The sequence below is a fragment of the Pipistrellus hanaki genome, assembly GCF_964339955.1.
Source record: "Pipistrellus hanaki genome assembly, chromosome: 5".
Classification (NCBI taxonomy): Eukaryota; Metazoa; Chordata; class Mammalia; order Chiroptera; family Vespertilionidae; genus Pipistrellus; species Pipistrellus hanaki.
In genome coordinates, this window is record NC_140507.1 from 91,889,062 (window position 1) to 91,911,586 (window position 22,525).

Sequence of the window (22,525 nt, forward strand, 5' to 3'; positions counted from 1 at the left end):
CCCAAACCTCTCTCCCAAGCTCAGCTCTTGATATCGCCAGGGTCTGACATGTCTCAGAACTCTAACAAGGCTGACCTTCAAAACAAAGACAGCGTTTCAGCCGCCTTCCCTACCATCTGGTGGCTTCCTTGCGATAGCCCTTGACCTTGCAGGTCTACCCTTAGTTCAGCAGGTGGGCCATCCTTTTCCATTTTAAGTCAGCTGAGAGCCTAGGAGAGAGTGGGTGCTCAACAAACGCTCCTGAGTTGATGTCTATAGACTACAGAGGGAGAGGCGACAGGGGGCCAGTCCCCAAAGCCTGGCTGACGTCCTGTGTGTGAAGGTACCACTGAGCTCTCACCACAGAGGAACGAGGCTCAGAGAGGCTCCGACTCTTCCAGGATTCAGACACCATGTGAGAGTCAGAACCTAGTCCGGCTAAAGCTTTCTCTTTCTCATGGACCGTGCTGGGACAGGAGTTTTCTACCGCACGTCACAAATCTAAAGCAGATCTATAAGAACTGCAGACTAGTTGTCTGAATCATTTCTAGCCCAGTAATTTTTAATGTTTGAAAAACTGGCAAAATTATCTTTGAAAGTGATGTTAATCTCCATGTGTGTTCTGAAAATTACATTAGGTAATCTCATATATACACTTATTAATTGTGGACACGGCAAGATGTTAATATGTAAAGTAGGAATTTTAAATTACTTAATGCTCCAAAAAGAACTCACATTTTTCATTTTTGTACTTTATGAAGAAAACATTTCTTAATACAAAAAGGGAAGGCATAAAATGAATAAGAATTGAGACAAACTGAATGTTAATTAGATACTTTTAAATGATTTATCTTTAGAGTATATCAATTTTTCTCTTTTTAATTGACTTTATTTAATTGACCCCCTTTCTTACAGTTTAAAACAAGTGAATCTAAGGTAGATTATGGGAAACTAGTAGAAAAATTTCTAGAACAAAATAAAATGCTACATTTAACCTCACATAACATCTGAGATATGGTAAATGACAGGAATAAAACCTTTTCATTCCAAGTTGTGAATAATTTATAATACAAAAACCGCCCTCATAAAATTATAAAAAACGAAAATTAACAAAATACAAACACTGATTACACAGCTTGATTTCCTTTAAAAAAAAACAACAACAACATCTGTTTGCCAATGAACAAAGACACTTAAAGATTTCATAACAAGAAACAAAATCAAAGATTAATGAAAATATTAGGTGGTTAGAACACAAATGAAAAAGGGAATATGTGAAGAACCATGTTTGCATAAAACATATTAGAGATGGAAGAACATGAGGAATATGAGGAAAAAAAGCTATATTATCTATTTACTTTGTATTAATATGATTTCCTGAGCACAGGATAAGTTAATCTTTGCATTTTATATTTATTTTAGACTTCCCAGTGTCTCAAAAATACCTTTAAGCAGGTTTTTAAAAATTTTCTACAAAATGTCAGCAGAGTAACAAACAAGAAATTCACCACATGTTGTTCCTCACCAACTTTCACTTTGATCTTTTTCATTTAGCTGTTATGTAGTGTGCTCCCGTTCTTTGGAGGAAAGTATTTTAATGCGTACTAATAACTAACAAAATAGGATATTAACCCTTTGCACTCCGAACCATTCTGGACATTGGCTACCAGCTACTCGACGCTACTTTGCGGCGGAAATGTGCGTTGAAATAACTCAATTCCCCGTAATCACTAATAAACTGCAATGTCCCCTGAGAGGGGACATCCGAGTGATATGCTAGAATTCCGATGTCCCCTGAGAGGGGACAGCGGAGTGCAAAGGGTTAATTAACCTGTTAACCGAGCAGGACTTATAAATACGTCAAACGTAAACAATATGGGGAACGGGTAGGACATATGAATATGTCCTTGAAATATATGTTGCGCCCCGAGAGGGACGGTATATATTTTTTGTAATCTTTTTTTTTTTTTTTAATATTTTATTGATTTTTTACAGAGAGGAAGGAAAGGGGAGGGATAGAGAGTTAGAAATATCAATGAGATGTGAGAGAAACATCGATCAGCTGCCTCTTGCACACCCCCCAATGGGGATGTGCCGGCAACCAAGGTACATGCCCTTGACCGGAATCGAACCCGGGACCTTTAGGTCCGAAGGCTGACGCTCTATCCACTGAGCCAAACCGGTTTCAGCTATTTTTTATAATCTTTATCATTGTTTGTAAAATTTATAATTTTTTAATTCGACGTGTCCATTTTTTTTGTCGGTATTCTTTTCTATTTTTTTTGTAATTTTGTATTTTCCTTTGTGCTTTATATATATAAGTAAACGAATATATATATATATATATATATATATATATATATATATATGTTTCATTTATTTTCATTAAGTATAAATTAAAAAAATAATATGAAATTACGTCCTAGTGAAAGCCCGTTACAGGTTGCGTCATTAAAAAGGGAACTCCCCGGTTAACAGGTTAAATTATGCAGACATACTTACTGACCTATTAAATCTAGACAGCAACTTGCCTAGTTAAATTAACTAAATGAACTAAATAAATAACATTTTCATTTATATCAGAATATATTCATCAAATAGTAAATAAATTTCTAATAAGCTACTTTTTATAGTAATATAATTAGTTTAACTTAACTCCAAGCCTCAATAAAATCATGAAAGGTAGTCAAGTAAAAAAGAAAAGGTAAAACTGAACCGCTTGGTTTGTGACGCTAATTTAACAGACACAGCAGCCCTTACACCCAGGCTGGAGCTATGGCATTTTCCTGGGAGCTCCGGCTGCTTGTGTGCTTAAGGGAAGCATGGCCGGAAGGTCCGGGAAGGATACGGTCAGTGCCTTGGAATATCACACAACCTTTCACCAGCTCGCCCATGATGCAACCCACTGACCAGATATCAACTGAAAATAAAATGAAATGATAAAATTATAAAGTGCCATGACAAAACAAAGGTGAGGAAAGGAATTCTAACAGTGTGCTACACACACAGACATGGCAGGATGAGTTGCTAAGGGTGAACTTCACATAATGTGAATGGTGGCGGCCTCCATTGCAGCCACCAGAGCACAACACCCTGGAGTTTCAGTGGCAAAGATCCCAATACTTTCCAGCGGAAAAGACAGACAAAACCCAGCAGCAGAAGTGCCTGTGCCCACGCCCGCCCGCCCTGTGGCCATGCAGGTCTCCGTGTGAAGGATACAGTCTCTTCCTGGGAACAGGACTTTATGGAGAACCATTTCTGCCATGATGCACCCGACAGACCAGATGTCCACTACCAAACATCAGGTGATTAACGCCAGCAGAGACCCACATCCGCCTCCACTCCCTCCCACAGCGACAAACGCAGCTGGGAACACGACCCGCCTCCTGAAGGGGCCGTTCCTAAACTGCAGGGCCGCTCAGGGGAGGCCTGCCAGGCGCCCTGACTTCCAGCTGCTCACCCTCTCCTGGTGGGCCAGCTGAGCCGGGCAGGGGCTATCTAGTGCCCTTGCTGCGGGGGCGGGGGGCGGGTAAGCGGGAATCTCGCTCTCTCCCTCCGCAGGAAACAGAGCCCCAGAGCGGAGTCCAGTGGGAGCACAGCTTATGGAACATGTAAATAAATCTGAGGCAAAGTCCACTTCAGAGGGCTGGGCAAACTTTCAGGATTTTTAAAACAAGTAAGTGTGATTTCATTCTTTTTGGCGAATTTGTCAAAAGCTAAGTTTGAAAGAGCTCTGTTATTCTGTTATTGCTAGAGTAAGTTAAGTTTTGATGTTACTAGTAAGCAACTTTTCTATGCAAAAAAGAGTACATATTATTCCATTTATACCGAGCTCAGAAATAAGTAAGCCATCAGTGCTGCTGGGAGTTAGGCAGATGGCTTCCCGTGGGGACCAGGCCGGCGGGCCGGAGAGCCGGGTGGGGCTGGGGGTGTGGGCGCGCTCCCAGCGAGGGCACACCTGCGATTTATATTCTTTCCTGTAAGGACGTTACACTTCGATAAACATTCAGCTTCAAAAGTGAATGATTTTAACTAACAGGAATATAAGAGTAACGTTTGTTTATTTGTGGACTGTGATGATCTGTGTAACACAGTCCCCATGTTGTATTTCATACAATCACAGAAAAGAGACAACACCGTGATGACGAACGGCACCATTTTAAACATCTCAGCCCCTCCGGTTCCATCTGCACTCACCGTTCTCCTTGTAGCCCATACCCAGGATGACTTCCGGCGCCCGGTAATACCGTGTCACCACGTAGGGGGTCATCATGAAGTTGGTGCAGGCTGTCCGGGCTAGGCCGAAGTCCAGGATCTTAAGCGTGCAGTCTGACTTTACTACGATGTTGCTAGGTTTCAAATCCTAGGACAGAAACGGTTTAAGTGAATAAAATGCCCAAAGCTCGCTGCCAGTAAAGAAACAACCGCACGCTGGCAGGGAGCTGAGAGGTCAGTGACTGCCGAGGTGCATGAGTGCTGGCAGGGGAGGCAAGTTAGAATGGAACCCTGGCATTTGGAACAATTTTGGAAAATCCTATTCTCAACCAGAAACGATACGAATAAGCCTGAAGAAGTCAGGTGGTTGCCCTCACCCCCATGTGGAAATGCTCATGACCTTTACTAAAACTTTCTGAGGGGGGAGCTGGCCGGGCTGAGGGGCAAGGGGCTGGTGCCCGGTGTGAGGAATGAGCCTGCCACTCGGGTAGGGTCCATGCTGCCCTGTTCCATGATGCCCCGACCGCCACACCCTGCACCATGCTGAGGCCGCGGTGTGCCCGGCTCACCATGTGGAGAGGGCAGTGAGATGGGAACCTCCCCAGGTTCAAGCCCTTGACCAGCCCATTCTGTGGAAAGCACAGCTTAAATGGGCAACAGTGCCCGGCCCAGTAGCCGGCGCCAGAATTCCACTCCAGGGAAGCACCTCGTCACGGACAAACGAGGAAGGACTTGCTGGTGGGTGGCTGCTGTAGCATCATCCACCAAGCAGCACTGCACAGCGAGAGCACTGCGTTCCCTGCTGCCTGCAGCCCTGCGCTGCCGCTTCCTGGGGCAGCCTCCTCCTGGGACAGCCTCCTCCGGGGGCAGCCTCCTCCTGGGGCAGCCTCCTCCGGGGGCAGCCTCCTCCAGGGGCAGCCTCCTCCTGGGGCAGCCTCCTCCTGGGACAGCCTCCTCCGGGGGCAGCCTCCTCCTGGGGCAGCCTCCTCCTGGGACAGCCTCCTCCGGGGGCAGCCTCCTCCTGGGGAGCCTCCTCCTGGGGAGCCTCCTCCTGGGGAGCCTCCTCCGGGGACAGCCTCCTCCTGGGGAGCCTCCTCCTGGGGAGCCTCCTCCGGGGGAGCCTCCTCCTGGGGAGCCTCCTCCGGGGACAGCCTCCTCCTGGGGAGCCTCCTCCTGGGACAGCCTCCTCCTGGGGAGCCTCCTCCTGGGACAGCCTCCTCCTGGGGAGCCTCCTCCTGGGGAGCCTCCTCCTGGGACAGCCTCCTCCTGGGACAGCCTCCTCCTGGGGAGCCTCCTCCTGGGGAGCCTCCTCCTGGGGAGCCTCCTCCTGGGGAGCCTCCTCCGGGGGCAGCCTCCTCCTGGGGAGCCTCCTCCTGGGGAGCCTCCTCCTGGGGAGCCTCCTCCTGGGGAGCCTCCTCCGGGGGCAGCCTCCTCCTGGGGAGCCTCCTCCTGGGGAGCCTCCTCCTGGGACAGCCTCCTCCTGGGGAGCCTCCTCCTGGGGAGCCTCCTCCTGGGGAGCCTCCTCCGGGGGCAGCCTCCTCCGGGGACAGCCTCCTCCGGGGGCAGCCTCCTCCTGGGGAGCCTCCTCCGGGGGCAGCCTCCTCCTGGGGAGCCTCCTCCTGGGGAGCCTCCTCCGGGGGCAGCCTCCTCCTGGGGAGCCTCCTCCTGCCGCAGCCTCCTCCGGGTTGTGCATTGAACTGTTTGGCTAAATGCAGGGCATAATCCCAGTGCACGCAGCACTAGAACCTCTACAGGGATCTCACAGCAAAAACACTCCCATGGAGAGAGCCTCCTAGGAGACTTGCTCGCACACTGCGCTGGAGCACTGGCAGCCGAAGCCGGGCCTCAGTCCTAGTCCCTGGAAGAGGGTGTGGTGGGAACCTTGGCTTTGGCTGCTGCTTGTGTGTACGCTTTGGCTTCACTCCAGGTGGGGCTGTTCTGTGACGCAGCCCGAAACACCATAAGTCACATTCGAAAAAGAAAAGAGCTGGTGCTTTGGGCCCCTCCAGCCTTGCAGCCGTGCGGGGACCCAGTCATCAGGGCTCGTCGGGGCCTTCACTGTATGGTTCTTCAGTGGGTTTCTTTGTGTGGGAAATTGCTTCATACAGGAAAATGCCTTCCCTGATACACTGAATATATTCAAGGAAATTCTTGTTGTTTTCTTGAGTTTCATGAGTTAAGTCATCCCTTCACCACAGAAAATGTTTGGCCTCTTAGAATGTGCATGTTCTCTCAAGGTGGTTATTTTGGGTTTTAACAGCATCTTCAAGAGAGGGCCCTGAACACCTTATGCTGCCATATGAAATTGCCTAAAAACTCTAAGATACCTTTCCATTCTAATCTGATGACAAGTTCCAGCAGCCTGCATCATGTGCTGTCAGACTGCTGCTAGGGCGTCTGGGATACCTGTATGCCTGTGCACGAGCACCATTTTAAACAGAAATTCTGACTCATTGTCCTGAAAGACTTTGTTCTCATTTCCTGTGAAGTGACTGGTCTGCTCAGCCATGGTCCAGGGGAGCCTCCTCTCTCCCATCATGGAAATCCCATGTTAAGGGGATGCCTCAATGGAGATACATCTAGCCACTGGCTATAAGGGGGGTTCATCCTTCATTACTTCCAGATGTAACAGGTACAGAAATTGGGTTTCCCAGAGAAACCAAGATGGTGGCATGAGGTAAACACCTAAATGTAGCCCACCACAACAATTTTAAAATTACAACTGGAAAACAGAGCGAACATCATCCAGAAAAAAAAAGAGAAAGGGACGCTGAGCCTCAGGAGTTGTGGAGGTGCAGAGATCCGTGAGCACGGAAAGGGCTGGTAGCTGAATATGCTGCTGGCTTACTCGCAGTGCACACGGAGAGGGCGGGCAGCTAACGCACGGCTAGCTTTTTCGTTCGGGAGGAAAACAAAACCTCCCTATTGTACTGATACAGCTCTGGCCGGGGAGAAATTGGGCTGTCAGGCAGTGGTCAAAACTCGAGAGCAGTCTTCTCTCAGAGGTGCGTGCGGCCAGAAGCCATTGCTGTGGGACTCTGAGCACATGACCCTCTTAGGGCGGGGCTGACGGGAAACCAAAGCTTGTCTGCACCACCCTGAGACTCCGTCCCATCCAAGCTGAGCACAGAAGCCCTCCTAGCTGAGACACTGCTGAGCCTCATAGGCAATTGGCTTGGAGATCAACGCTTCCCAGTGATACCAACAAGAAGCAAGGCTTAACAACAAGATTGCACACACAGCCCACAAAGGGCTACACCAAGACTGTCCACCTCAGGTAACTGGAAAGGCTGTGCTACTGGGCTCTGCCAGGATACCTAGCACACAAAACTATTCCATCAAACCAGGAAAGCAGCTAAAATGCAGAGAAGAGGCAGGACACAAAGGAAGGAAATGGAGGAAAGTAAAAGAGTGGACATTGAGTTAAAAAACCACAGTTATAAGGTTTTTCAAGAATTTCCTAGAAAAGTTCGATAAAATAAATGAGACCTTTGAGGATATGAAAAGGGATCAACTAGAAATAAAGAATACATTGTCTGAAATAAAAAATATTATACAGAGTCCTAAAAACAGACTGGAAGATTGCAAGAATCAAGTCAAAGATTTGGAACACAAAGAGCCAGAGGACACTCCTCTGGAGAAGCAAGAAGAGAAGAGAATCCAGAAAGTTGAAGATAGTGTAAGAAACCTCTGGGACAACTTCAAGCATACTAACATCAGAATTATGGGGGTCCCAGAAGAAGAGAATGTGCAAGATACTGAAAACCTATTTGAAGAAATAGTGACAGAAAACTTCCCCCACCTGGTGAAATACACTTACAAGTCCAGGAAGCACACAGAACCCCAAACAAGAGGAATCCAAAGAGGACCACACCAAGACACATCATAATTAAAATTCCAAGAGCAAAAGAGAAAGAGAGAATATTAAAAGCAGCAAGAGAAAAGCAGTTAGCTACCTATAAGGGAGCACCCATAGGATTGTCAGCTGATTTCTCAACAGAAACCATGAATGGCAAGAAATATTCAAAGTGGTGAATAGAAAGAACCTACAACCAAGATTACTCTATCCAGCAAAGCTATCATGAATTAAAGGCCAGATAAAGAGCTTCACACACACACAAAAAAAAAAGCTAAAGGAGTTCATCACTGCCAAACCAGAATTATATGAAATGCTGAAAGATATTCTTTAAGAAGAGGAAGAAGATAAAGATAAAAATTATGAACAACAAATACGTAACTATCAACAACTGAATCTAAAAACCAAGGGAATAAAAAATCTAATGGACAGTATTAACTGGTGAATATAATAGAATCAGGGGTATAGAAAGGGAGTGGACTGATGATTCTCGGGGAAAAGCAGAGTGGGGGGTGCGGGAAGAGACTGAACAAAAACTGTGCACCTATGGGTGAGGACAGTGGGGGGTGGGGAAAGGACAGAGGGTGGGGTAGGAGCCTGGTGGAGGGAGCTATGGAGGGGAAAAAGAGGAACAATAGTAATAATCTGAACAATAAAGATTTATTAAATTAAAAAAAAGAAGAAATTGGGTTTCCCTGTGGTTGGCAAAGAAGAAGTAACCCCAAGTTTCTAGCCAGGAGTGAGAGACCTAAAATTAGCATGGACCTCAGTGGGATGAGGGAATGAGCGCAGGGTGTGCACGCTGCTGGTCTACATGCTCCAGGCGTGCCCCATGTTTCCGGAACAAGCCCCAAAGCATTTGGTCCTCAGAAAGACATGTTCCTGAGTACTCTTAGGAGCTCCGCTAACACAGCTCTTTCCTGGCGTCCCTCCCTGACCCGGGACTGGGCAAGGTTGTTCAAGTTGTTGATCTTGGAGCAGGGCATTAGTTTTACAATCTGCTTTCAACAGTTTTTGCTCCTGCAATATGTAGTGGTCATTTCCCTTAATTTCCTCCTCTTGCTTCTTACATTTATCTTCCCAAAGTAGTCTGTCTCCATAAGTAAGTTTCCTTAGAAGGTAAATTGTGTGACTGGTGATTATTTTAAAATCTAGATCCCAAGAAATTCATTCAGTTTGCAGTGCACTTTTTGGATTCTCTCTGTAGTTCTTGGTACTAAATCAAACTTTGTATGTGAAAGAAATGTGCATGCTCAGATGATTTACCATCTCATTATTTTCGGCAATTCAGTAAAACAAACAAACAAAAAAACCCACAACCCTTCAGAGGGCTTCCCCTCCCTCCCTCCCTCCCTCCCTCCCTCGCTTCCTCCATGCCTGGTCATTCTTCAGTTCCTAACACTCTGGCTCTTCCCTGCTCTCCAACAGATATAATTGTCATTTTCTCATAGCCACCTTAAAGAGAGTGAATAGACTGGGGAGGGAGGGCATGTATGGGGGGTGGGGGGGAGACAACGGTATATGTACAAAGATAATTTAATTTAAAAAAATTTTTTTAAAAGAGAGTGAATAGAAGCATGTAAAATTAATTTTAATAATACATTTTACTTAATCCAATATATCCATAATATTGAGAAAAGATTGAAGGTAGGGAATATAAAAGGAATCACTTTAACCAAGCTGCTAAAATTATTAACATTATGAAGATGGAGACATGAAGGACGCTATTCTTGTTCTTCTTAAACAGCCTGGGAACTTAAACTTTTTGAACTTTCCAGTCCTGAGTTGATGCCTCTGGATACATCTGGACAGACACCAGACCTCCAGATAACACTCTGATTACCCCCTGAAGGACCCACATATCCAGGTCACCTGATATCTATTATCCAGAGAGACCATCAATGTGACAAGACCCCTGGTTCCCATCCTCTAGACCCCCTGGCACCCATCGTCCAGACAGCCGGACATCTGACCGGCACCGCCTGACCACTCCTAGGGCTAAGAGTGCAGGGCTGACTTCTCTCCAGAATGCACTTCCACTGTAAGTACTCCTAACTTTTTTTTATTCTTCAGAACTCTTCTTGGTTTTTGCTTCGCTGTGTTTCCAGTGTGCAAACTCTAAGACCCTTGAATAAATCTATCATTTATTTCTTGCCAGCCGAGACCGGTTTGGCTCAATGGATAGAGTGTCGGCTTGGGGACTGAAGGGTCCCGGGTTCGATTCCGGTCAAGGGCATGTACCTTGGTTGCGGGCACATCCCCAGTAGGGGGTGTGCAAGAGGCAGCTGATCGATGATTCTCTCTCATCGATGTTTCTAAGTCTCTATCTCTCTCCCTTCCTCTCTGTACAAAAATCAATAAAATATATATATATATATTTCTAGCCAAAGCCTCCAAAGCTTTTTTGTATTTGTCTGACAGTATTATTTATCATTTCAAAATGTAACCAACATGAGAATTATTATTGAGATATTTTACGCTCTTTTTGTGGCACTGTCACATCCAAGTACAGCCCCATTCTGAGCCTCAGGGGACTGGCACTACCACCTGGACAGCCCGGGACCAGGGTTCCCTTGCCCTGGCATCCTCCCATGGCTCTTTCTTTCTTTGGTAAGAATTCCGTGATCACCGAGCCCCACCACCGCCCCCGCCACCCCTGCACAGCTGTGTGCCTCACCTCTCCCACCGCCAAGGGCAGGCTCTGGAGGCGAGGCCGTGCGCTCTGCTCTGAGAACAGAAAGTCTGCCGGGTGGACACACATGCCCCTGCCCACCGCTCTCAATGCTTTCGCAGGCTTCTGTCATTCTCCCTCTCAGCTCTAGGCCTTCCTTACTGCTGACCTCCCACACGCAGCGCCTTCCTCAGGCCACAGGACCCTGACTTTTGCCTGGGGATGCCAGCCTGCAGACTCACGGTAGACACGGTGACTTCTGAACAATCCACAACTACTCTACTCACAAGAGCTTCCAACATGCAGCTGCAACATCAAACTGCCCCGCACACCCACGGAAGGACCTGGGAGTACTTAGTGAGAAGCTTCAGGTCTAGAACCTGACTTGGAACTTTCCAATCGATGTGCCGCAAATGGGCACATGACACTGTGAAGTGTGATTTATCATTTCAAAATGTAACCACCATAAGAATTATTAATGAGATATTTTACATTTTTTTTTTTTTTGGCACTGTCACCAATTATAGCCACGTAGGCAGAGCAGGGGATGGGGCTCGGTGATCATGGAATTCTTTCACCAAAGGAAGGAAGAGCCATGGGAAGATGCCAGGGCAAGGGAATCTTGGCCCCGTGCTGTCCAGGTGTAGCCACCAGCACCTGCGGCTACAGAACATGGCTGTAAGTAGAGAACCTTTTAAAACTACAATAGCTAACATTCCGCTTCATTACTGTCAAATACCCTCTCAACCTCCCGATCCAGGAAAACAGAAGTGACAAACATATAATTTCTAATAAATGCAGTGAAATTCCCAACAAGCCCATGCAGAGGGCCCAGCCCCCCGCTGTGCCAGAGCCTGGTGTCCGCCGCGTGTCCTGGCGAGCGTGGCTGCCCCGGCCGCGGCCACTGCTCTGCGCGAGGGCAGCCGGGGACACGCAGCCACCCCCAGCCACACGGCCCTGCCACAGACCCCGGGGAAGCAGCTGAAATAAAACAAACCCATTTGTTTCTAGTTTTCTTTTTCAAGAACCAAAGAATGTGGCAAGAATAGGCATTTCAGAATACAAGTCACTAAGAGATAAAATAATGCTCAGCTTCACAAAACAAGTATTTTTAGGGGCTGAGTGATGAGGCAGCAGTGTTAGCCTCTCCTGGGCGGTGAGGAGAGGAATCCACAGAGCGGGGACCTCTCCGGACACAGGGCGGGGCTTTCTTAGGAGGCTGAATTTTTATTGAAATGTCTCTGTTTTACCATCCAGCAGCCCCTGCAATCCAATCTGGTCCTGAACTAAAGCAAGAGCCGCATGAATGAGTAAGACCAGAACAGCGCCGCCAGCCTGCACTGAGTGAAGTGGAAACCAGGACCACCTCCGGCCACTTCCTCCCATCAGAACTTTGTCATCTGGTACTGATTTTTTTTTTTTTTTTTTTGGGGGGGGGGGGGGCGCGCAGGGACAAGAGAGGGGTGAAGGGAAACAACACACTTTACTGCCATCTGCTGGAGAACGGTGGTAAAATGAAGATGGCATGGACAGCTGGGCCGCTGTAAAGAAGTCCCAGGCCCTGGAGGGCTCCTCACGTCCACAACTACCTCCCTCCCATTAGCTCCACACGCCGCCAGGGGCAGCTTTCCAACACAGACTGGACTTAGGTTTCAATGTAGCAGAGTAAAGACAGTTCTGCCTCTTTAAAATTTAAAAACCATCCAAAACAAGGAAAACGGAAACACACGTCAAAATACAAATGACACCTGAACGTGGGGCCTGACCCCCGCAGTGTAGGGATGTCCAGAAAGCGTGGCCTCCTGGCAGCCACCAGGCGAGTATGAGTGGCCCGCACGGACCAGCGCCCTGGATGGCTCGGAAGGGAGTGACAGGTCCCGGGCAGGGCAGGGCGACGCAGGAAGGGAGACACTGGGCAGGGAAAAGCAAGCTTCTCCAAGAGCGGCTTCTGCTCCTTCCTCACTCCCACTGGCTCATTATCTGATAAACAGAAATAAACTCTCCAGACACGGCTTCAGACTCAAGACCAACAGACCACCAGTGTGAGGCCAGGGAGGCAGGGGGAGAGGCCCAGCTTGTGAAAAGCACTGACAAGTCACAATAACATAAAACACAATATGGACACTGCGGAACAGGATAGGTGAGGGTGGTGGAAAGTGAAAGAACTAAGTCAGTACCTTAAGCCCCAAATCAAAAAAGATCATCGAACAGAGATCTAATCATATATTTCAAGAAATGGAAATGAACACTAAAAGAACTGAAAAAGTTTGCTTCTGAGGAGAGAGAAGTAAGAGGGAGGAGTTGGGGACTCTGCTTTGTAAATAAATATTTGTAGAACTATTTGATCCTGATTAAATAAAAAACAAATCAACCAGCTCCTTCAGCAAGTTGCAGGACAATTATGTGCGAGAGGATCTTGTTTTTAAAAATGTAAGTTAAAAGGACATAAGAATAAAATAAAAAAAAAGGACATAAGAATAAACAGACATGCTGGAATCAGCTTAAGTAGAGTCTGTGTCCTTGGAAAGCGAAGGAGACACCCCAGTTGCTCACCGGCCACCTCCAGGTGGCAGTGGAGAGCTGGGGGACTCTCATTTCTTTTAATTTCTTGAATTATATAAAGTAAAAAGTGGTGAGATTGTGGGTGTTTTATTTTAAATAATTAACATTTTATGCGAAGTACAAAACTATCTTCATGAGCAAAACTGCAAGTGTGTATCTGTACACGGGCCAAGGCCAGGAAGGGCCACACTGTGCCGGCCGCAGCCCTCACCGGGTGCCGGGAGAGCCGCTGCCCTGCAAATCTCCGGGCTCCGGAGGGAAGGGACAAACACGGTAAACCATTTCCCTTTACACAGTTCATAAGGCTTCACAGAATCTGGCACTTACTAAAGTGTGAATATAAGATGTACTTAGGAGACATTAAAAGTGTCTTAGTTTATATAAAACTGTAAAAATTTTAGAAAGAGAAATAGAACAGTATGTTGGAAAATCTTCATTTTTAATTTTTAAAAAATTACTATTTTTAAAGCAAATTTGTCAACAGAATTTGTATTATTGTAACTGAACACTTGGTGGCAGCAAAGGCTGTAACAACTCACTGGTCTGGAGCCAAGTGCTCATCAGCCAACAGGTCAGGCCATGGATGCCGCCCGCCTCCTGGCCTCGGGCGGCAGACCTGAGGGTCATGAAAGGGGCAAGGGCTGGGCCCACGGAGACCTTCATTCAGCAGCTGTGATGGAATCAACCTCTCCTGGCACCTGATGGATCTGCTATGTCACTGGAAATCTACTTTTCTGTTACCAATAGGCTGCATTGTTCTAGTCTCACTATCTTCCCCTCCGTACAGATTTAGTTCCAAGAAAATAACTTATTGATGTTGAAACACAGTACCTAAAAATAATCTGTGAACAATATTAGTATGGTAATAATTCAGAGAATGCTATGAATTATCCCAATAAAATTACATTATTTCTGCCTCTAATCTCACTCAACATTTTAGTTGTTTCAAAAAATTCTATCATGATGTTCTATTCATACAGTAGTTCAAATTAAAAAAAAAAAAGTAAAAACTCATACAACTAGCTTAGAGTATTACACTGTATCTTCTCAATAGTACAGGAATCTGTCATTCAAATCCCAGTCTTAATCCAGTCCAGAGGCCCATCACAGGCCATTCCAGAAGCTCTCCCAGTAGGGCCAGGATGCTGGATGGCAGAATTTTACAATAGAAGAAACAAATGTTTAGGTTATAATTCATGTAAGATTTCTCAAACAAATACTATATTATTTTCCACTTGGTCTCCAATTTCTCCCACCCCAAATCTAATCCCTTGATTCACTAAAAATGGGATTTCAAATATGGCAAAAATACCGACAGCAGGTGATAAACAGTACCAGGGCGTTCTCTGTCCTGCTCTTCTGCGGAATCCAGCTGAGCACCTGGCCGACCAGGCATTCCCCAGATGTCTTCTGATCTAACAATGTTTGGAAACTCAACACAACCCTATACTTTATTTGGATTTTCAACATTGACAAATTAAAAAAAAATTGATCTGGAGGATTCTGGCAACAAAATTATTATGATTTTTAAAATAAAATTAATATGGCATCACTACTTACTCGATGAATGATACCGGCTGAATGAAGGTGTTTAATACCACAGAGCATCTGGTAAAGAAGATAGGACATTCTCTCATGGTCCAACTCCATATGAATAACCTGACATAAGTTAGCATCCATTAATTCCATAACTAAATACCTGAGGGGGAAAAAGACCAGCCATGTACACATGAAAAGCATCCAAAATTCCTTTGTGGATATTAAACCAGAAATTTTATGAAACAGTAATAACTTACTACCAACTCAATGTACTGGCTGAGGTAAAACAATAATTTGTTTTTCTCTAAACATTTTATAAGGTATCTTGAAGTAAACATATAATGGAACTTTATGAGTTTTTTTTTTAAACTAATGTTTTTCAAGTTAAAAATAAAACAATTTATATATATCATAGTAAATAGAATCTCAAACATCCTACTTCTCCTACATCTTAATTTTTTTGCTATGGAATCATTCTTATCAGTCTAGAAGCCATGCTATTATTTCTCTCATCTTAAGGAAACTTGATCCCCAGGGATATAAAAGGAAAATGGTCAATAATATTTCAATAACTACATAGGGTGCCAGGTGGGCAGGGTCATTACTCATGAGGTATATAAGTGTCTGATTCTATATTATATACCTAAGATTAATATAACATTGTATGTCATCTGAAATTGGGAATAACTTTTTAATAAAATAACTTCACCTCACTTCCCCCAGGATCTTCTGCCCTTATCTTTATCCGCTTTGTAAGCAAAACTCCCCAAAGAGGTGTCTTAGACTCACCATTTCCAATTCTTTCCCATTTTATCCTAATCCCACTTGCTCATCCCTCTGCGGACACTGTCCTCAAGGCCCCAGACTTCCCTGCTGCGAAATCCCAGCTGCCAGTGCCCTCCTCGCTCCCGCTCACTTCCTGTCCTTCCTGTCTCTGTCACCGTCTGGGTGATCTCTGGCCTCTGGTTTCAAGACCATCAACTACAAATTCTTACCTTCAACTCAGACCTCTATCCTAACTTCCCACTGCACAGTTCCACTTGGGTGTCCAACAGACAACTCCAAGTCATGTCCAAAAATCTGCTCCTGATCCCTCTCATACCTGCCTCTGATACCTCTCCCTGCAGCCTTCCTCGTCTCAGGTGAGAGCACTTTCACCTTCGGGGATCAGGCAGAATTCCAGGCAGCACCCTCCGCACATCACCCTCCGCAAACACCGTGGTTCTACCTTCAAGACAGTTTCAGCCCCAGGCTCACCCCTTCCCCTCATCATTCCCTTCTGGTCTAAGTAAGCACCATGACCTCTCACCTGAACTGTACAATCACCTCCCAACTGGTCTTCTGGATGCCCACATCTTATGGCGGATTCTCAACCCAGAAACCAATTATTCTTTTAAAATGAAAGTCAGGTGAGCTCACTCCTCTGATCAAAGTCTTACTGAAGTGCCTTAGAATAAAAGGAAATCCTTACAATAGACTTCCTCTCTCCTCTGCTGTTTGAGCTCCAGCCACACTGACCTCTTGCTGTTCTTGAGCACATCATCCATCCTCCCACTTCCACTCCTTTGTGCTGCCTGTTCCTTCCATTTCATTCATTCTTCCTGTAGATTTCTGCAGACTAACCTTCTTACCTCCTTCAAGCCTTTCTTCAAACTTCACCAATCCAGGGAGGTCTTTCTCCAACACCAAACATCCCACTTAAAACTGCAACCTGACTCCTAACACCCAGCACTCCAGACCCCCACACAGCTCCACTTCTCCCACAGCACTGGCCTCATCCTAAAGAATGACATCATTTCCTATTTCTTATGTTGATTCTCTCTTTTCCCAGGCTTTCCTGCAAGCTCTAGGAAGGAGGATGCCCACCAGCAATTCTTAAATAATAAAAGGATTTTTGTTTGTTTTGGTCACTAAGGTATGTCAAGTCCAAGAGAGGGCTAGCCATCAAATACTTGTTGAATGAGTGAATACAATACATTTAGGATAATGTTGGGTATTATATCTCAATATAATAAATTAATATTTCATTTCATTGTTAGTAAGATAATTCTATTTCAGATTTTGGAAACACACAATATCCAATAATTTAACCATTTCAAATAATAACTGTAAACACCTGAACCTTATAATTCTGGCTTTCAAGGGACTATAGAAAATGTTTTCTATTTCAGTAAAGCAAATTACTAGCATTAATGGCCACTGTCTGCTCTGAAGAATTATTTCCAGTTATTTTTTATCTGTTATAGAGATTATAATCATCTAGGTATAAAAATAGTTGAATATTATTATCAATTATTATTCAATTTCTTAATATTTCTCTTCCACAGAGAAAACTGGCTAAGATATAATTAAAAATGTATTGTCATCTTAAGTGAAAAAAAAAAAAGCAGTTACTTTCCTAAATAAAAAAACAAACAAACATGCAGTTATTTTCTTTTCTAAATATTCAGTCTTTGATGCATAGTACATTACTGAATAAAAATGGTACTTACACATCTTGAAATTCTTCTAGAGTTTTTTGTGGTGTAAACACATTTAACAAACTAATTATCTGAAAAGAGAAAATTATTTAAACCTCAGAATTTCAGATGACTAAAAATTAAGTTTAACATTAACATATCAAAAATGGGGGGGGGGGAATCACAGCAGAGCTCAGTATTTTTACTAAAAACATATTACATGGTATTTGAAAAAAGTTAAATGATTAGGATTCTTACCTTAAAAATAGAATGTACTTTTCATAATTCACTTCTATGTGTTCCTCGTAATTTATTATTAAAGAATTCTAACATTAAATGTCTTTCTAACTCTGAACATAAAAAAGTAGAAATGGGGGGGGGAACACCACACTAAATAAAGCAATATATTAACTCTGAAAACTTAAATTCTATGTACAAATTTCTAAAAAGGTTTTAAATGAAGGCTATGTTTGCATTTTTGGTATGATAAAGATGAAATGCCTTGTAGCATTATGTATTTACTTAAAGAGTGTTCTGGAATGGACCCCACTGTAGGCTTTGGTCCTGCAGTCTAAGGCTGCTTGAGCATCAAACACACAGCCTCAATCATTTCAAATGACTGAGAGAAAGGGAAATGATTCAGTATAGACAGAATTGGGGTGGCTGGCTAGCCAAGTAAAAAAGAAAACTGGATCAACACTTCAATCTTATTTATACCAAGATAAACTTGAAATAGAATATTTAAATCTAAAACATGAAACGTTAAAATATGGGTAAACATTTATATAATCGTGGTGTAGAAAAGCCTTTTCTAAGCATGACAGAGAACCTAGGAGGTTTAAACCATTAAACCAAAACCAAAATCAACCCAACAAAAATAAAATCAGTAGGGCAACAACAACCTAAATAAGGTCAAGTGGAAAGAAGGGAGGGTTGATAGCTCTAACATACAAAAGATTTTCTGTAAATCCATAAGGAAGAGACCAACAGTTCAAGAGGGGAAAAAAAAAGGGCAAAGAATAAAAATTCTCAAGAAATAAAAATAAATGGCTAATAGAGATACTCAACCTCACAAATAACATTTCATTTGTCATCTGTCAGACTAATAAAGTAAAACACAGGATCAGTAGTATGCAGTGCAGGGGAATTTTGAAATAGAGGCATTCTCAGATGCTCCTAATGAAAGCGTAAAACTGACAGTCTTCCTTGAGGTCAATTTGTCAGAAGTGTGCATACTCTCTGACCCAACAATCTTGGTCAAAAAATTCAGCTGGACAATGTATACAGATGTGTGGAGAAGGATGTTCACTGCAGTACTGTTTATAATAGGGGAAAACTGGAGACCACCTAACTATTCAATAATAGGTGATTGGTCAAATAAATTACTGCACATCTGTACTATGCAGCTATATTAAAATGGATTATATCTATGTTCCTAATGTGTATGAGACCTAGCAACTTTCCATGAGGAAAAAAGCAGGATGCGTGATAGCACGGCTGATCTTGTTTAAGAGTGTGTGTATGTTCACATATGCATGAGGATGCTCACCAAATGTTAAAGACAGTGATCTGTGGGTGGTAATCAAGGATTTTCACTTTCTTGTTTACATTGTTTAAATTAAAAAAAAAAAAAAAATAGCCGAAACTGGTTTGGCTCAATGGATAGAGCGTCAGCTCGGGACTGAAGGGTCCCGGGTTCGATTCTGGTCAAGGGCATGTACCTTGGTTGCAGGCATATCCCCGATAGGGAGTGTGCAAGAGGCAGCTGATCGATGACTCTCTCTCATCGATGTTTCTAACTCTGTATCTCCCTCCCTTCCTCTCTGTACAAAACCAATAAAATATATATTAAAAAAAAATAACCATACTTTTTTGTAACCTGAAAATAATTTTTAAAAACAAAAAGTAAAATAAAGCATGCATCGAAAAAATTAAAAACTCAAAGCACAGACTCAGAAGAAAAACTATCTCAGTTGTGCATGCCAGAAAGACCCAGAATAAGTGTTAAAACGAAGGGAGCCATATAGAGTTAAGTGTCATCTTAATCACCACCTCCCAATCCTAACAAAAAGAGGTCAGGTCACATGGGGGCATCTCCAAAGGCTCTTCCTGACTGAACCTTTGGTGGGTTCATAATGTGGTAAGGTTATAAAAGATGCTCAGAGACCAAGAATGGAATGTAAACCTTTTCTAGAGAGGCTTTTTCTCCTTAAAATGTACAGTGCTTTGATTTCTGTGGAGATGCCAAGCACAGCTATCATAAATGTAACATCATCCAACATTTTTTTAAAACTGCAATGTCTGTATTATAAGGTAAAAAGCTACTTAGAGAATGATGTTTTATAAATATTTAGCTGTTTCTCAATTTGCTAGGTCAGTGCTGATATCACCGTATTGAAGCAGGGTTAATGGACATTCCTATCCCTGCTGAGTGACCCAAGTTCCTATGGACCTGATGCCTCTTGCTGACTTCAATTTCCCAAATGTTGAGAAGAATTTTATCAATAAACTATAACCATTTAAATAGTTATATTAATCATTAGGTTACTCTAGGTCTGAACTCAGTGTGACCCACAAGATTACCATGTCACTGACAACATTCACATACACTGAGGAAACACACGAACTCACATTTTTATGATTGACACATTTCAGGAGCACGAGTTCACGATAAGCTCTCTTTGCATGCGTCTGATTTTGAAAAGGCCGGCTGAGTTTCTTGACTGCAACATTTATCCCAAGAACTGTATCAAAAGCAGCACTAAAATTAGGAAATAGAATAAGTGCTATAATAAGCAACCCATTAGAATGATTTTGGAAAATATAGCAATGCAAAATGTACAAAGTACAATCCTTTTAACTGAGTAACAATAAGAAAAATCTTCCTGCTTGCTTCCACGTGAGGTGCTTGTGCACCTGCAGAGCCGGGGAGCTGGCTGAGGTGCAGGCTGCCTGGACTCCTCTGCAGAGGTGCGGCCGAGGCCGCTGCAGGTGGGATGGGGGTCAGCCATCCCGGGCATGTTGACTTCTCATTACATTAGTTGAGATTATTATATTCAGAACCAAGTAATTTAACATACAGCATGTAACACAGGTCAAGAAATGAAATCTTCAGTTTAAACATGCCAGTAAGTGAGGGGAAAGTCACTGGTTATCACAGGATAAAATGTAAGTATATTTTGGAGCAACAAAGAGGAGGAAATAGTTGAGCTCATGGAAGAATATAATAAATCTAAGTTTTGATTGAGTGTTTTTCCCAGACGAAATATCTAAAAAGAAAACAGAAACCAAAATCTCAGCTCAGGGTAAATCCCCAAGATACAAAACTCTAATGTAAACAATCGCTACGTATAAAATTCCACTAGAAACACCACATCATACTAGGGTAGTAAGAATAGAATCTTCCAGAGCCTGTGTTTCCAGCATCCCAAGTTCCTAGTTAAAATTTATGGTTCATTTTCTTCCAGAAAAACAGAAAAACCTGAGTAGCCTGATTGCACATTTTGAACTAATTTCAAACAAGTACCAATAGTACATTCATGTTATTATCCTTCGGCTACCCTCCAGGGGCTCACAGCTGCTAAAGACCACCTGCAAACCCAGGCACTGCCTAAAACATTGTTTCTTGTCTTTATCCTCTTCAGTTTACAGCATGGCTTATACTTAGTCACTCCTGTGAATAATGTTTTCTGCCAAACAACCCTAACTTAACTCAACCTGCTTTTAAATTTAAGGCGAGAACAGCATTTGGTTAAGAATGATTAGAAATTTCGTGTCCCTTTGGAATTCTTTTTCTTATCTAATTCTGTTCACATTATGTATACATGTTTACACACATGTAAATTCACATGTTCATATGTAAATGTACCATTCATATAAATTATAAAATGTTAGAGAAATCCATTTGTGAAGTGAATCATTAATTAATGTACTACTACATACATATGTATTTGTACCTACATATATTTCTGTCTAGGAATGTGAAAAATAAACACATCTTTTTTGGCTTTAATAGTTTTTGTCCAAAATGAGCCAAATAGACCAATTCTGAGCATCTCAGCAGACACATACTTCCCCACTCTAGGAGTGACTACCTTCCAGGTTTTACTTCTTGCAGTTACTTTTCAACTCCAAGAACATACTTTTATTACTATTTCCTCATTTATAAACTTTAGAAATTATCTATTCACTTCCCATTATAAAAACTGATAACTTGGTCACTTATTGAAACCTCAACTCCTCCTAGTTTTTTGCTCTCATGTTATCTTTAACTTTCCCTTGATTATCCACGAACTTTAAATAACATTTCCAAACTTATGCTCCATCAACTTCCAAAGAACCCTCTTCACTCCCCCATATGTAAAATTAGATTATTAGATTCATGTCCTTTTTCCTCCAACTCTTTTCTCTCTTCCCTCCAAACTTCTTACTCGGTCAAGCCTGATAACACACTCTATGACTTCTACAACTAAGTCTTCCGTGTTTCTTACTTAGGATGTGACTGAAAGTTGAAAATCAAGACAGAGTATGTGCATTTAAGTATTACTGACTGCAGAGCTGGGATTACATTTCATTTTCTAAAGAGCACATAACTTGTTGCTGGTCATAAAAGAGTGAGGTTGTTTCCAGCATTGAGGTCAAATGGACCTCTTTTCTTACATTCCACCAATTGCTCAAACATCATGTTCTTTTAAATCTGTTTTATATTTAGACCATGAACTTTTTTAGCTTTTCCACTGTACATTTCTAATACATGTGTTTTTTCCTTATTAAGAGAAGAAAAACATACCGTTTTAAGCCTATTACCAGTACTTCCTACCTTATCACTCACATTATCTATTGTTTGGAATCTATTCCATTCTTTCTGAAGACATTGTCTTGAGTTTCTTTCAAGGCCTGCTGCACAGCTATCACCGGGGACTTCTCAATGACCGTCACTGTGTCTTGTGTTACATGTTGTGTTCTCTTTCTTAGAAAGACATTTCCTCAGGAAAAGGCTACGGGAGATAGATAATCTTCCTCTGCCGTATCCATGAAGCTTGTCTTCTAAATCCAAAACAAATTTCCTCCCGGAACTCCCCAGATTTAAGCGCTATTGGAGACAAGATTATGCCAGTCTGATATCATTCCTTTGCTTCCTTTTTTGTTCCTTAACTCAATGGTTTATCACAAACAGCATGCTTTGTCAGCATTCCTGAATCGTCCCACACCTCCTACTGATCACTGTCCCTCTCTTCCCTTAAC

At 43.2% G+C, this 22,525-nt stretch overlaps 1 protein-coding gene across 7 annotated transcripts in view; it reads right to left on the reverse strand.

Moving 5' to 3' along the window:
* The window catches only part of MAPK9 (mitogen-activated protein kinase 9), a 54,065-nt gene that overhangs the window by 9,180 nt on the left and 22,360 nt on the right, over nucleotides 1-22,525 (reverse strand). For 4 of the 7 annotated variants that reach the window (XM_084885273.1, XM_084885277.1, XM_084885275.1 and 1 more), the window contains exons 3-7: nucleotides 19,913-20,042; nucleotides 17,315-17,373; nucleotides 14,844-14,982; nucleotides 4,177-4,342; nucleotides 2,828-2,899 (exon numbers count right to left, since the gene is read on the reverse strand). In XM_084885273.1, the coding sequence (XP_084741399.1) occupies nucleotides 2,828-2,899; nucleotides 4,177-4,342; nucleotides 14,844-14,982; nucleotides 17,315-17,373; nucleotides 19,913-20,042 (566 nt within the window). Of the gene's footprint in view, nucleotides 1-2,827; nucleotides 2,900-3,198; nucleotides 3,271-4,176; nucleotides 4,343-14,843; nucleotides 14,983-17,314; nucleotides 17,374-19,912; nucleotides 20,043-22,525 lie in introns of all 7 variants that reach the window. The other 3 variants (XM_084885274.1, XM_084885276.1, XM_084885279.1) reach the window with 2 other exon arrangements.